This window comes from Microtus pennsylvanicus, chromosome 20 (genome assembly GCF_037038515.1).
Source record: "Microtus pennsylvanicus isolate mMicPen1 chromosome 20, mMicPen1.hap1, whole genome shotgun sequence".
Classification (NCBI taxonomy): Eukaryota; Metazoa; Chordata; class Mammalia; order Rodentia; family Cricetidae; genus Microtus; species Microtus pennsylvanicus.
Window position 1 is genome coordinate 12475852 of NC_134598.1, and position 15554 is coordinate 12491405.

General features: G+C 42.0%; 1 protein-coding gene across 8 annotated transcripts in view; it reads left to right on the plus strand.

The window, feature by feature from the left end:
• Positions 1–5928: 5928 nt before the first annotated feature.
• The window catches only part of Cnot2 (CCR4-NOT transcription complex subunit 2), a 91120-nt gene continuing 81494 nt past the window's right edge, over positions 5929–15554 (plus strand). For 2 of the 8 annotated variants that reach the window (XM_075954575.1, XM_075954585.1), the window contains exon 1: positions 6501–6561. In XM_075954575.1, the coding sequence (XP_075810690.1) occupies positions 6557–6561 (5 nt within the window). In that variant the 5' untranslated portion in view covers positions 6501–6556. Of the gene's footprint in view, positions 6049–6500; positions 6562–15554 lie in introns of those variants that run through there. The other 6 variants (XM_075954576.1, XM_075954583.1, XM_075954578.1 and 3 more) reach the window with 5 other exon arrangements.

The following is a 15554-nucleotide window of genomic DNA, read 5'->3' on the forward strand; positions in this document are numbered from 1 at the left end:
TTAATATCTGCTTCCTGAATCTCTGGTGATATGCTAATGTACTCTTTAATATCTATAACTTTTCACAAAACTTTATTTTTTTGTATTTATTTAAAGCCATTAAGAGGCCAATTAAGGATCACAAGGGAACCAATCATATAAGTTAATAATTTCTCTTGACTTTAATGCTCATGGTTCTGTGTTTCGAGCTGGACAAAGCTACATGATGAAACTGAAGTTGAATGACGGGTAACGGGTAAGCACTGGCACTCCTTGTGTCTGGATCAAAGGCTTAAAAAAATAGCAAAACTGGTGGGAAAACTGAGCAATCACAGTAATAAGGATATTCCAAAGTTAAATGACCCTTGCTGACTTAGTCCCCCTCACTTTTGTTTTTTGAGATGGGGTCTCTACATAGCCCTGGCTGTCCTGGAGATCTCTGGGGAGATCAGGTTGTCCTGGAACTCACAGACCCACATGCCTCTGCATGCTGAGATCAAAGGTGTGCACCACCAAGTCCAGCTGCTGTCTTAGTTTTAATGATTAGGGTTCAGAAATCATAAAAATTATTATGAACATAAAACACCCTTCCTTCTACTTTGCCCAATTCCGACTTAACATAAAATTAGCATGCTCTTCATTGCTTTCTTTTCTGTGCAGCTTTTAATATCCTGCAATTCAATTTCTCAATTCTTGCTGGCTTCTTCCTGTGCCATTACAGTCTTTTCAGAAAGCCCCTGCCTCTACGTTCAAGTGTTTCCTCTAGTGGTTAAGGTCTGTGATCCACTTTGGACTTTTGTATAGGGTGAGAAATAGGAATCTACTTTTCCTTCTTTAACACATGAATATCCAGTTTTCAGCACTATTTTTTGAAGGAGCTCCATCTTTTGTAATGTGTATGTTTGTTATCTTTTGAAGATCATGTGGCAGTTGCATTAATAGCAGCTCAGAAAACACATCTATCTTATAAACCACACAATGTCGTTTATACATCTATATGCAGCAGATGTAATGTGCACATGTATGTTGTTGGTCTGGGTCTCGTGTCCATGGCACAGAGATCCTTAATTCCTTACAATTTCTGGGAGATAGGGCAATGTTTTGTTCTAAGGAGGCGACTCTTGGTGGGTTTCTCAATAGCTTCGGAAGAGATGCTGCTGCTTCTTGGGAGGAGGTGGACTAAAAAGGTTGTGTTGGTTAATTATCAATGTTATCAATCATGTTTATACTTTGAAGGTCCTATAAAAATTCCTAAGGATTGGGTTCAGAGAGCTTCCAGATAGAGGTCCCTAGAGTGTGGCACACCCGAAGAGGGTATAAATCTCCAGGTCTTTCCCTGCCTCTCACCCTATGTAGCTCTTCCATTTGATTATTTTAGGATCTTCCTTAATAAATTTGTGAATACAGGTAAAGTGTTTCCCTCAAGGCTGTGATCAACAGAGGAAATTAACTGAAGCTGAAGGAGGGGTTACGGAATCTTGACTTTCAGCACATCAGTCAGGAAGGGAGGTGACAACTCCTGACTTGCAACTGGCATCTCAAGTGAAGAGTAGCCTGTGGAACAGGTCCTGACCCATGGGATATGATGCCCTCTTCAGGTACGAATGTCAAAACTGAACTAAGTTCATCAAAATGGAACGTCCTCACCACCCTTTTGGTGCTAACTAAACCATGGGAAAGCAGTGATTATTTAAAGCATTTGTATTGACTCTTGTCTGGCATTTACAGCAGCCCAGACTTTCACGGGCTCAGTCTGATTCTGGTCGCTAAGGGCCATTTCTGCCCTCCTGTGTGTTATGGGCTGAACTGTACTACTCCTGGCCACTCTAATCTCCCGTACCTCAGAATATGGCTGTGTTAGAAATCAGTTTGTAAAGACGCAATTAAGGCCAAGTGAGGTCACATGGGTGAACACAATCCCCAGCAGCTGGAGTCTTTCTAAGTGTTAGTACACAGCTAAGCAGAGGGAAACCCGTGTGCAGACACTGGAAGCATACAGGTACAAACAGCTGAGAGGACAGGTCCTCAACAGAAACCAACACTGTCAACATCATCTTTAACGGCCGACTACTGTTCGTTCCATGGCGGTTGCTTAGTCAACAACACAATACGTACTCTAGCAGCTGTACTGTTATGCACATCCTTGTTTCCTTATGATGCTCTTTTAGAGGAGGACCTGAGGGAGGGCTCTGGGCTTCAATAGTCCACTCTAGAAACGTGCTGCCAGTTTATATCTCAGCAGGGTAAGGAGCTGCTTCTCCGAGCTGTCCTCTGCACTACCATAGGAATCTTGTAACAGCTGGAGTAATGAGCTGCACATGTTGTCACGGAGCGGGCCTTACTACTCTTAACCTTTTGTAATGTGGCTACTGTGAGCTCATGGCACTTGCATGTATTTGAGATGAAGAAACTAAGTTTGGTAATATATAAAAATCGAGCAGACGGCTCGTTACAATCTCTGCTTTAGACACACCATACAGTGTTCTGATTTGATGTGCAGTACGCTGCATCATACTTCCTGCTCCCCTTCCTTTCTGTAATGCAGGTTTGCTGGAGACGGAGGGTGGGTGATCTATCTTCATTACCAAGGTCTGGAAATTCTGGCTATCTCATTAGTGCTATACTTTCCTAGCTTGGATTTTACAAATTTTGCCATTATTCCTGTAGAAGGTAGTATTAGAGAATAAACATGGGGGGAACTACCTCAGGGAGGGTTGCCAAGGGAAGCCTGCCAGAGGCAGTGTAAAAAGGCTGACATTTTCTTCCATAGTCTAGGTTACCCTAAAACCTGTGGTAGTCATTTTCACTCAATGTCTAGCTCCAAATAGTGCTTTTAATAAGAAAAAAATAAATCGTTCCCCACATAAAAAATGGAAAGGAATGTAGTGCAGATTCCATGTTCTGACCCACAGAGTCCTCGAGGGATCTTAGTTTCTACCAGCTTTGCCAATTCTTAAAATGAAGGAACCTATGTATGTCCCACCTTGGCAAGGAGAGTTCCGGACTATCACTATTTCAGAGCACAAAGCACAGAGAGGAGTACAGGGATGAAGAGTGTGCTTGTTCGGGATGAGCACTGGACAAGGGCTACAGAGGGATGGAGCACACCAACTGGTCAGTGAGTGCAGTCACATGACTACAAAGCAGGCTAGCAAAGTGCAGTCTCTACACCAGGTGACCATGTGCGCACAGTTATTACTCCGAAAGAGAGAAATTTGGGGGTGGCAACTAACAGTCTGTGCTCCAGGCTGGAAAGAGTGTGGAATATGACAGAAAGGAGGCACAACAAGTGAAAACAACATGTAGGACAGGCAGGAGCTAGAGTGCGCCAGCTTGAAAGCCTTTTAGGCTTTATTCCACACACATACATCCATACATAATACATACACACATCCATATGAAAGCTATGGGGGGCTTTAAAAAACTGAGAAACACACCTGAATAAAGAATCCAAAAGTGGTTCTGGTCTCCAAGGACGGCTGACAGAGGTGTGGGGAGCAGACAGAGCAGGTACTGCTGCACTCCAGAAAGACCAGGCAGCTGACAAGGGCAGGAGGGAACTGATGGGGAGTGAAGTTAGAATGCATCTGTAGCAAGTCATGGCACATGCCGCTAAGGTGGTTAGAGTGAGGACAATTTCCCATGCTCTGCCTAAGTAGGTACCAGTGGCGGGAACTTATGAAGCCAAGAGAGGAGCAACCTGGGGGTGAGAGGGGAGACAACCATTCTTTCTCAGACGGTTACATTTGAGATGTCCTCTTTATGCCTCGCCATGACAAACACGCCAGCATCAAAGTGACTGCTTTTTTAAAAGGAAGGCCTTTCCCTTCTACAAATAGATACAAACATTGTTTCCTTAATAAAGCATTTCCCCCAAATCCAAGGGAAAACTTCTGTGAAAAAAAATTAACATGTATTTTAAAAACACACAAACATATGCAGTGTGAACTGTTTTTCAAGTAAAAGTAACAATATTATTAAACACCTTCACTACCAAGATTTTAAAAACATCAGTAAATGGGTAAATATGATCATTATCAGCAATTACTATGAAACTTTTTTGTTTTTAAGACAGGTCTTACAAGTATGTTGTCCAGGCTAGCTTCAAACTGAGGTTGACTCTCCTGCCTCAGTCTGCACAGTAATAGGATCACAGAAACATGTCATCAGGTCTGGTTTTGGAGATGAAGCAGTTTGGCAAGGTCTCACTTTATATATAGCCCTGGCTGGCCTGCAACTAGTTATATAGATCATGTTGGCCTGGAACTCAGAGGTCAGCCTTTCTCTGTTTCCAAGTGCTAGGCATAAAGACCTGTAAAAATTATGCCCAGGGAAGAAGGTTTTGAAGCAACAGGACGATTTAAAGTTTTTAATGCATGCTTACATCATTATGTTGAGCCACCAACACAAGCCTTTAGTAAAATAGGTCAATCAATACCTATTAAATAGATCTTACCACATGGTATAGAAGTTAAAAACGTGGGCATTAGTCCTAAGCAAGTCGTGCTCTTAGGAGTAATAGGATCACTGAATTTCTTTCTTTCTTATGGTTTATTTAGCTTTATTTTATGTGCATTGGTGTGAAGGTGTCAGATCCCCTGCAACTGAATTTTCAGACAGTTGTGAGCTGCCATGTGGGCACTGGGATTTGAACCCGGGTCCTCGGGAAGAGCAGTCAGTGCTCTTAACCGCTGAGCCATCTCTCCAGCCCCAGATCACTGAATTTCTTTCTAGCATCCCTATTCCGTGTACTTATTAAGAAAATGTTTTTATTTTGTTCAGTGCAAAACTAAGCATAATAAAACTCTCAGACCTTCCCCACTGGGAGCAATTCTTTCAGTTTTGACAAAACTGTGGTTTTAAAGTTAATAAAGGTAAGAAACGTGATGAATGAAAACATTTAACATTACTTTATGTGACGATGCTAGGCTGTGTACTATGTAGCCAGGTTAAGGTGCTCTGTATCGCATGCCACCACACACACTCTACATACGCCTAAGAGGTGCAGCCAGGCAGTCTGAGAACACACTACCTTATGGCAGTACATGTTAACTTGAGAGGAAGAGAAATCAGAAAGGCAGGAAGGAACTGTTGGGGGAGGGGCCATACAGGATTGTGTCCTTCCTTCTTGAATTTTCCTGAAGTAACAAAACAAAACACGAAAATGGTGAAGTGGAGTATTTAGTGAAATGAACAACCCAGCAAAATAACTCGCCTTTCCCTGATTACACCAGTACCTGTTGGTATTAAAAAAATTTACATATCTGCAGGTACATCAAAATACCTTACCTTCAAAACCATGACAAAGTTAAATTTTATTTCACAGTAGGCTTTTATTTCTTCTTGTTCCTTGCCTCTAGCTTTCTAGGATAAATCGAAGCTGTAGTGATTGATTGGGGGCAGGAAGAAGGAAATGTTATAAAACAAACAGCAGATATTTTATTTACTTCAAACAGTAATCCACACTCATAAAATCAATAACTCAAACAATAGGAATAACAATACATTATGAAACTAAGAACTTCAAATCCACAGAGGCGTTTACCAAGTTTTAGTAATTATAAAACACCAAGTTTACGGATGTTCACAGCAATAAAGGAAGAGTACTATACGGCAAAGAAAACAAATTTCAGTTTCAGGGACAGTCCTGTTTTGGAGAGCAAAATGTTCTTTCCCCCGAAGTTTTCACTACAGCCATAGTATTTCCAAGCAGTCTGGGGGACGGGCCAGCTGGTCACTACGGTTGACCAAGGGCGCGCCGGGCGGGAACTAAATTAAGGACCATAAACATTGCTCGGTTAGATTAAGTACACCCGGTAGTGCTTTAAAAACAGGCTCCCCTTACTTCCTCTCACCAGGTTTAGACCGGAACACGTCTAAAACAAAACAAAACAAAAACCAAGCAGCAGAAAAAGGAGGGGGTCGGGGAAGGGGGGGGGGGCGAGTAGACGCCCGGGTTTCGGCGCCGGGGAACTCACTTCTCAGGAGGTGACGGCGACGTGCGGCGGGGGCACCGCAGGCTGCGGGACGGCGGGAGGAGCCGAGCCCCGCGATCACCGCGCCGGCAAGGTAGTAACGGCCCCGGGGACGGACCGCAGGAGGTGCTCGGGGGCGGGGTGTCCGACAAAAACACAAACACAAACACGCTGCGCGTCCCCGGGTGGGCGGACCCACGCCGCCTCACCATTCCCCGCCCCTGCACCCAAGGCCGCGCTCGGACCCCAGGCCGCGGCTCCGGGCCGGCGTGGCGGCGGTGTGGCTCGGGGAGACGGTCGAAGCCGTAGAGCGCCGCCCTCCTCTCGCTCTCCGGAACCGGCGCCGGAGAGCGCCGCACCTCGGCCGGAGCCGGCGGAACCCCAGGGAAGGCTCCCGGGGAGCGCCGAGCTTCTCACCGTCGCCCGGGGTGCCGAGAAGCACCCGGTCCATCCGGCGAGCATTGCTCGCCACCTTCTGCCGCCGCCTAGAGTGAAGTCGGAGCGACGGGGGTCACGGCGGGGGTCAGAGGGTAAAGGTCTTGCTCCCAGCAGCCTCCGCGGTGGATACGTCGCCATCTTGGATCCGCGGGACAAGAAAATTCATGCGGTGAGTTTTTGGCAAATTTTCGGAAGTCTGGCAGCGGGGCGCGCGGCGGGGGAGGCGGATTGAGGGCCCCCGCAAGGCGGGGGAAGGCCTCGGGGCTAGTCCGGTCGCGCCCGGGGTCCGCGGGTAGCGTCCCGGCCCGCCGCTTCCCGTTGCTTTTGTCTCGGCTCCAATCGAGAGAGGGAGAGCGGAGCGGGCGGGGAGGGGGGTGGCGGCGCTGGAGGAGGGAGGGGGTGTGTGGCGGGGTGGACAGGACGTAAAGCGTCGCCGTGCTCGGGCCGCCGCCGCCGCAGCTCCGGAGCCTCTAGGCCCGGTCCCGGCTGCCCGCCCGCCTGCCTGGCCGCGGCGGGGCTTTCCCCGCACTCGGCTCCCCCGGCTCCCGCCGGCGCGGAGCGGTCCCCGCCGCCCTGCTGCTTCCTGGGGTGGACGTGAAGGCGGCAGCGCCGGGCAGCATCCGAGGAGCCCCGGCCGCCTTCGACGGCTCTGCCACGTTCCCAGCAGCTGCCGGTCCTTGACTCTTCCCCCGTTCTCGCAGTACACGCGCAGCATCCGCCACTTGTGTGTTTTTGTTTGCGAACGATGGGGACATCGGACCGGCTAACGGGCCTCAGGAGCCTCCAGGCCCTGAGACACCGAAGGCCCCAGCAAGGTGGAGGGAGGAGGAGGAGGAGGAGGAGAGCAACTCCGGTGCTGCTTCTGCCACCGTTCGCGGAGAGGGAAGCTTCCCTGGTGGTGTAGAGACTTGAGTTCGGATGGTCCTGGGGTGGCGGAGGAACCCCGAGACACTTCTGTCTGTGAAGTTGCAAGCCCTGGTTTCTACTTCCGCCGGGGCCTCTCCTCTCTACCTTTTGCTGTCTTAGGTCTTAACATCAAAGTTTCATCGAAGAAATAAGTCGGGTTAAAAGAAACCTGGTAGTTCTTAATTGAGGTACTGTTTGTCCAGGAGAGTTCAGAACTCTTGTTATCCGTAGGCCCGTATAAAAAGCTACTTGTAATTTTCTTTTGTAAAATGATTTCGAAGTTTTTGTCATTTGCATTTACTTTGAGCCCTTGTTAGTACGTTATTACCGCCGAAGAATTTCTCTGTACGGGTACCACTTTCTTGGAAATCCTAGGGGACATCGCCACTTTTCAACATCTGGAAAACCAAGTGCTTAGAGTGTTTTTGCTTCATTTTCATAAAATTCTTGATCCAAGAATTCTCTTAATCATCTGGACAGCTCCTAATAAAATACAGCAATATGATTCTTAGATTCTTGGCAAATGGTAATAAGTATGATACTGACTTAACCAAATCTGTTCACAAGGGAAGGCAGGCGTATTTAGTGTTCAAAACTGAATACATTTTCTATTCTTCTCCATAGTGAGAAATTTTAGAGCTAGGGGAATTGTGTCCCTAATGATTTCTCTTCCCAAAAATAAGTGGGGGTGATTTATGTGGAGAGAGTGGGATAGACATTTAAAAGAGTATACTTTCATAAGAAGTTTATATTTGGGAATGCTTGGTATATTTGACAACAATCTCTTTCCAAACATCACTGGATTTATTTTTTGCAATTTTGTAAGATAATTTTACGCCAGGTTGGAAGTGTTGTTAAAAATCCAATACACTGAAATGGCTGTCTACACCAAAATATTTGCCTGTGTCGTTGATAGGTTTCTTAATGGTTCAAGATCATTGATAAGGATTGTGTGCTGCACTTTCTTACTTAGTTTTTGTTGTTATCTTAAATCCAAAGGGAAAGTTGGAAATGCACAGAAGAGACAGTTTCTTCCACTTTTTACTTTGGCTGACTTTGCAAGATCCTTAATTAAAGTGGAACCTTTTCATATTTTTAAAGTGATTTTTTTTGTAAGTAGACCAGAAATAAAAAAAAGTACTTCACATTTTTTTTTGCATTCCTGTTAATGCTTTATTAATACAGACGTTAAGGTGGTGAGTGTGTTGGTAGAGCACTGTGGTTCTAATGATACAGTCTAGAGATATCTGTAACCTTATCAGATCCTAGAGACTGAGAGTCATATGAACATTAATGTAACAGTAAATACAGCCTTTAAAAACTTGGTTCTCAAATGCTTGTATGATGAAAAGTGAAGGAAATTGTGCCTTTGAGGGGTTTGTTTCCCGTTCATTTGAGAACTGTCCGATCTGGAAAACGAAATAAACTCAAAATGTTATGCTCCCTAAAAGAAATAAGTGCTTCTATTTTCCCTATATAAGGGTGGGTACTTAATTTACTTTTTGGTTTCTCAGATATGCCTCAGGTTCACTTAAAACTTCAGAAGTAAATGTACCCTATTATTGGTAAATTAAGTACACTGGTAACCCTGCTCTGTATTTCTTAAGCAGGTACTGATATTAGCAATACTTTAATGGACCATTATAGAAGGTTTTTTCACACTCCATGGGATGGTAGTTATTTTCTTTTTTATTGGCAAATTTGCTTCATAAGAAAATTTGGCCTTTATATGTAAGTAAACCTGAGCAGATAGTAATAATCAGTATAAGTAACTATAATTTTGTGCTCTTTTGAAGTGATGTTAAGTAGTAGTAGTATCTTTTGATTAAAATTTTAATTGTGAAATGAATGACGTAGTTCATAGGGTAAAGGCATTTGTCACCAAGCCTGATGACCTGAGTTTGATTCCAGAGATGTCCACGGTGGAACAAGAGAATCAACTCCCCCAAGTTGGCTTCAGTAGGTATCCACACAAATAAATAACTACATATAATAAGAAACTTGAAGTTTTACTGTAGAGAGTTCATTTTGAGAGCACACATTTAAAAGCAGACTGTAGATTCCATGTTTTTGTTTGAGTGGATATTAGAGGAAAACTTACACAAATAGTGACAGTTTAGGAAAATACTTTTTTTAAAAATTTGTATACAGTGTCTGCCTGCATGTATACCTGCAGGCCAGAAGAGGGTACTATATCTCATTACAGATGGTTGTGAGCCACCATTGTGGTTGTTGGAATTGAACCCAGGACCTCTGGAACAGCAAGCAACCAGTGCTCTTAACCTGAGCCATTGCTCCAGCCCTGGAAATGATTTTCTTACCTGGACGTCAAATAGTTTAAATTTTGTGTAGGTGTGTGAACTTGCCGTGTGGGTAGTGTGCGTGTGAGTGCAAGTGACTGCAGAGGCTTCAGACCCCTCGAGCCTGAGTTAGCTGTGACCCTTCTGACATGGAGCCTAGGAACTGAACTCAGGTCCTCTGGAAGAACAGCAAGTGCTCTTGCCTGCTGAGCCGTTTCTGCAGCCCCTCTAGTGGATTTGGTAACCACGAAACACAATAAGGCAAGGTCCCAGGTGGGTGGGCAGTTTCAGGGGCAGTTTCAGAATTAATAAGCTGTACTGTAATTTGCGTGGTAGTATATAGCAGTGGATCAGAAGACCTAGGTTAGGATAGAAGTAGTTCTTGCTGATTCAGGTGACTGGCCTTCCTGACCTCTAAGAATGATTTTTACCTTTGATATTTGGAGGAATTGACTTTATTGTAACATTTTCAGTATGGGAAAAAACTGTGCTCAAGTTAATATCTAGTATAAAATAATTTACATTTGAAAAGAAACTATAAGGGCTTAAGGTTACAAAAATATTTTATAATTTTACCTTGGATCAGTTTTTTGAACTTTAAGTGGTAGTATCTTTCTTTCTGTGTGTTCTTTGATTTCTACTTAAAAATTTCAGATTTTAGGACAAATGATGCTGGTATAGCTTATTCATCATTATCAGGGATTTTTTTTTTTTTTAGAAATGGAATTCTTTATTTTTTGTTTGTTTTTGATTTTCACGACAGGGTTTCTCTGTGTAGCCCAGGCTCTCTCTGTAGACCAGGCTGGCCTTGAACTCACAGTGAGTGCCTGACTTAGAAATAGAATTCTTACTCTGTTTTCTGACAGCTCTTTCTCTGAAATGAAGATGCAGAGGCCTTGTGTGTAACTCATAAGGGAGGGATGCTGCTCCATTATGAAGTGATAAAATGGTTTACATCATCTGAACCTTGATATGGGTGCATGACTAATACAGTATGCAAATGAGAACCAAACTGTCTAGAAAAGAACAGAACATTTTTTCTTTGCTAGACACTTAAATATTTTGTGCATGATCAAACTCAGGGTCTGGGTCCATTTAGATTGTTTGTTTTTGCCCCAACTCTGGTGAAAATTTTTTATAAGCATGTGTTTGTGTGTGGGGGGGGGAAGGTTAAGTGTCACTTCTCTGTTGCTGGTACACGTACAACTCGTGTCATTTTCTTCATGAACTCTTTCTTGACTCCACAGTCCTTGTGTGCCACCATGGATCTTCATTTACCTTTCTTCTCTCTCTCCCACCATAACGTCCACAGGTCTGAGTCCTAGCAATAAAGGACTCTTGTCTTGATTACATTTACATAGCTGGTACTTTATGTAGTATTTAGCAGATTCTCAAGGAACATGCTTCAGGCAAAACAGTGGCTGGATTAGCAGTTGTCAGTGATTTGTTTCCCAGTCTACAGAGCAAGAGCAACAACACATTTGGAGAGATGGGTAGATATCTTCTGTTTCCTCATTTTTTGCTTCTTTCTTTAGAGCCTTCCTTTTTATTCTTAATTTACGGCTTTACCTTTTAGAAAGTAGGTAACTAACTTCTTGAGAACTGTCTGTAGGGTTTGTGTGGAATTTTGGAAAAAATGGTAGTACAACATTGATACTGTTGTATTGGTACAGTATTGATACTGAGCCGGTATTTGGTATTTCTAGCTGGACTTTGCATGGCCACAGGCATTTGTGGAAGGTAACATGTAGTATTTGGAAGGTAATTGTATTTATGATACTTAGCCATGACCTACTAGATTTAAGCCTTTTGATGTTGGATTCTTTTTGTTTGTTTTTCTCCTCCCTTTTCCTCTCTAATGCCTGACCCAAAGTTCCTTACAGAGGCAGAATTCTCTAGTCTTTGTTTTGTTTTTGATATGCTGAGAATCAAACCCAAACCTTGGCACGCACCGGTGAGCTGCATTGATCGTATAATTATCTAGTTTGAATATCATAGTTCTTAAGGAGGTTAGGTGAGATGCTTTAGTATATCTTTAAATCTGATTTTTAAAATACATCTAGCAAATTTCAGCTAGAATTGTTCTTGACCAAATTACTGGTCACTCGAATTTTTAATATTTTGATGTAGAAATAAATGTTAACATGCTGTATAGGTTATTTTACTTTTCTAAAATCTGTAAAGGTATTTGTTTTACATTTTTGATACTGGGTCTCACTATGTAACCCTAGTTGCTCTGCAACTTACTTTGGGATTACAGATGGGGACCACTATGCATTTCTGAGAGGCTGAAATTTGAGAACTAATTTAGCCTCTTAGGGTTTGAATGAGAGACCCTTAAAGCTGAGAGCCAGGTTTTTTTTGTCCAATTTACAAATACCGAAAACAAGGAGGATAAATGATTCCTGGGCTGCATTTAATGGACATGCTCATGCTTGATTAGAGAAATCTTTTCTTACAGTGTGCTTATTTAAGTGTGTGTCTTCCAGAGACTTGAGCTGCTAAAGATCCAAAGGGCGCATATTTTTAAAAAGAATTTGTTCTAATACTGAGGATGCTTTCTCTTGTTTTTGCTTGATTGAAGCATATTAATGTGAAAATAGGTTTTCACTTGGCTAGGTGTGGTGTTACACACCTTTAATCCCAGGAGAGTAGGCAGATGTCCTGAGGCCAGCCTGGTCTGTGTAGCAAGTTCCAAATCAGCTAGGGTTATACATTGAGACCCTCACTCAAAGAGGAAAAAAAAAAAGAAAAAGAAAATAAGCCTCTACTCAATAAATTTCAGTGTGCCAAAGAATGGTCAACAAGCTTAGTTGTATATTTGGGTAGTTTGGGTAGCATTGAATAGGCCCGCCTTTTCCTCACCAAACATACTGAGAAGCCATTTTCCATTTATATATCAGATTTAGAAATATAGCTCCATTGTGTATAAGCATCTGGACAAAATGTTATGACTGATTATGTAATAATGTTTTGGGAGAGGAGCATTTGGGTTTGTGTCATAGCTGCCAGGAATGAGCTTCTATGTCTTTTTACTTTGTTAGTTATGATTTCCCCGCATACAGATCTTAGTTTATTCACTTTCATAGATCAGTAAAATGGTATGAAGTTTACCACGTCATTAAAAGGTCTGGTTTGTTTGGCATTACTGCCTTGTACTTTAAAAATACTTGTACAGTTTGGACGTGCATTCCCAGTATTGTAATTTTGTATGGGTGTCACCTTGATGTTCAAGTTAAAAGTAGTTAAAATTTTAACATTGGCATTTGTAGAGACAGAAGAGTCAGCCTGTTTAGATTAGTAGTAGAAATAGGGAATTACGAAGGTCTTTTTCATCAATCTAGACTCATCTTTTATTTATTTTTAGTATTACTCTAGAAAAAATACGATTTATCAAGTTAAGTAGGTATAAGTGGATGGTTTGTTTCGTTTTTTTTTTTTTTTTTTTCTGGTCACCTTGTAAATGTAGGATATTTTATTCACTTGAGAGAGAAGTTTGAGAGTGGCAGCAAATTTCTGTTTGAAGCTGGATGTCCAGACAATATTCAGCAGCCACTCATGTTTTTAAAAATTAGAAACACTGAAAACCTATAAGTAATAATATTAAAATGAGAATAGGCAGAAATCAGTCTTTGATGACACATTTTATACATTTCCCTAATGCATAGTTCTGAGAGATGATTTGCCTTGAGCTCTGCCTTAATTTTGTATTCACAGAGTAGTGCTTTGAGGGGATAGCTTTTACGATTTTTTTGTGTGAGTGAGCATGTCTAGTGAGAAATTAAATAAGCTATAACCATTCTGATTTGTATTGTCTTAGGAGAAGTTCAAGGTGTATTCTTATGCATGCCAGGCGAAACCTTGAGGTCTACGGTAACCGGCTTACCATGCAGTTGAGTTAGCAGCCTCCAAAGTGTTCAAATTCAGTATGAGATGGTTAGTGCGTGCGTGCGTGCGTACGTGTGTGTATGTTGGAGGGGTAGTCATGTTTTCAAATAGATGCATATGTGCAAAGAATGGTGACCCGTGTTTCAGGAGTTCTGTGAAACGCTTAAAGTGTTTGAGCATAGTTGAGAAGCACTGACCTTCATAATCTCCTGGATTGCTTCCAGTCCTTAGATTTTGTGTTTTGAAGAAGTTAAGACTTTACCTTTGTTTCTGTAGATGTAAAATTCATAGATCTTTTTTCCTTTTTAAAAGAAGTAATTTAGATAGAAATTGTGAAAATTTAATTTTTTTTTTCTGGATTGACATTCCAGGTGTTCTCAACCAATTCTTAGAGATTTAGTTGAGTGTTTGCTCAATGTTAGACATTATCAGTGCTGGGAGTATGTTAGGGATCAACGTAAGTGTCTACCTATAAGCTAATGTCCTGATTAGTATTAGGAGAAATAAAATAAATCACTTTAGAATGTTGAACTTGTGAAGGGAGCAGCACTTGACTGGCGTTGGCTGAAATGAAATTACATAGCGTTGAGAGAGGGCCTTGGTTTTGTGAGGGTATCATTTGGACAGGGAGTCTAAGAGGAGAAAGCTATGCAAGAATATGGGTGAAAGATGTACAAGGAGGGATGAGTAGAATGCCTTGAGGTGGATCAAGTTTTGCATGCTTTGAAGAAAGCTCCATATTTCATGATCAATACATGAGTTTTGTATAAACAATGTGCACGCTAACCAGGAAAGAGTGGTTAAGACATGTGATTCTGTCTTTTAATGGATGTAAGAGTAGATCCTGTAAGCTTTAGTAAGTTTCAGCAGGCCATGTGGGGATTGGCTTGTTTTTCATTACGAGGCTTTGAAAATGTTTTCTAGATCTGACAGAATTGGTCTGTCCGCACTGTAGAAAATTATATTGGAGAACAAATATAAATGACCTGATTTGCATCTCCTTAGAATAATGAAAGCATGTATAGGTTTTTGGTTTTGTGGTAATTGGTCATTGGCATTCCTTAGAGTTTGGTGGTGTTTTTGTGGTTAATAAGGCCCCTCTTGTGTAGTGTAGTTCAGTAACTGTTACAGTGTGCTCCATACTATTATGTTTGCACCCAGTAATTTCTCATGATTTAAGTTTTTGTGGTGCATTCTTTTTTTTTTTTTTATTTGAATTTTCGAGACAGGGTTTCTCTGTAGCTTTTGGTTCCTGTCCTGGAACTAGCTCTTGTAGACCAGGCTGGCCTCGAACTCACAGAGATCCGCCTACCTCTGCCTCTCGAGTGCTGGGATTAAAGGCGTGCACCACCACTGCCCGACTTTGTGGTGCATTCTTTAGGACCATTGTAGGGTAGAGAGAACAGCCTTGTTAATTAAGTTGTTTGAGAGAAATGATGCTTGTCTAGGGTGAGTTGGCCTTCAGAAAATGGAGAAGAAGACAAGGTGATCCTTCATAGGGTATCATGGTTTCTGGGATCGCATACAGGTTAATTAAGGAGGTGATGTAGCCATCACATAAGAGGTCTTTTCTTTTTTTAAATCTTAATATTGGAACTATGGAGTCACTAGCCAAATTTTAAATATCTTTCCCCATCCCCTTTAAAATAGCCTGTTTCAGGCAGTCTTAGATTCTATATCTGACAATTAAAATCTCAAAGTCCATGGTATAATTGTCAGTATTGAAGGATTAGATTATCTCTGTTGGACAAATTAAGCATTTTGTGTTACTGTTAGCAAGGTTTTGTGAAAGATTTTTAAACTTGGTAGTTTCTATTTTTTGGAGAATTTGCTTGTGATACATATAAGCCAAAGCTGTAATTCAAATTTTTTATGTAAATGGAGAGTACATACTAAGTTTGGGGGAACAAAATTTGAATGTTCTTATTTGACAGCATTTTAAGTGGGTTTTCAAAAATCTTTAGGACTAGTCATCCTGAGTTAAAGTCACTACTCTGACTCAACTATTGTATTGCTCAGCCTCTTCCAATTTCAGTTTTCTAATTTTTTAAGGGAATTACCTCATAGA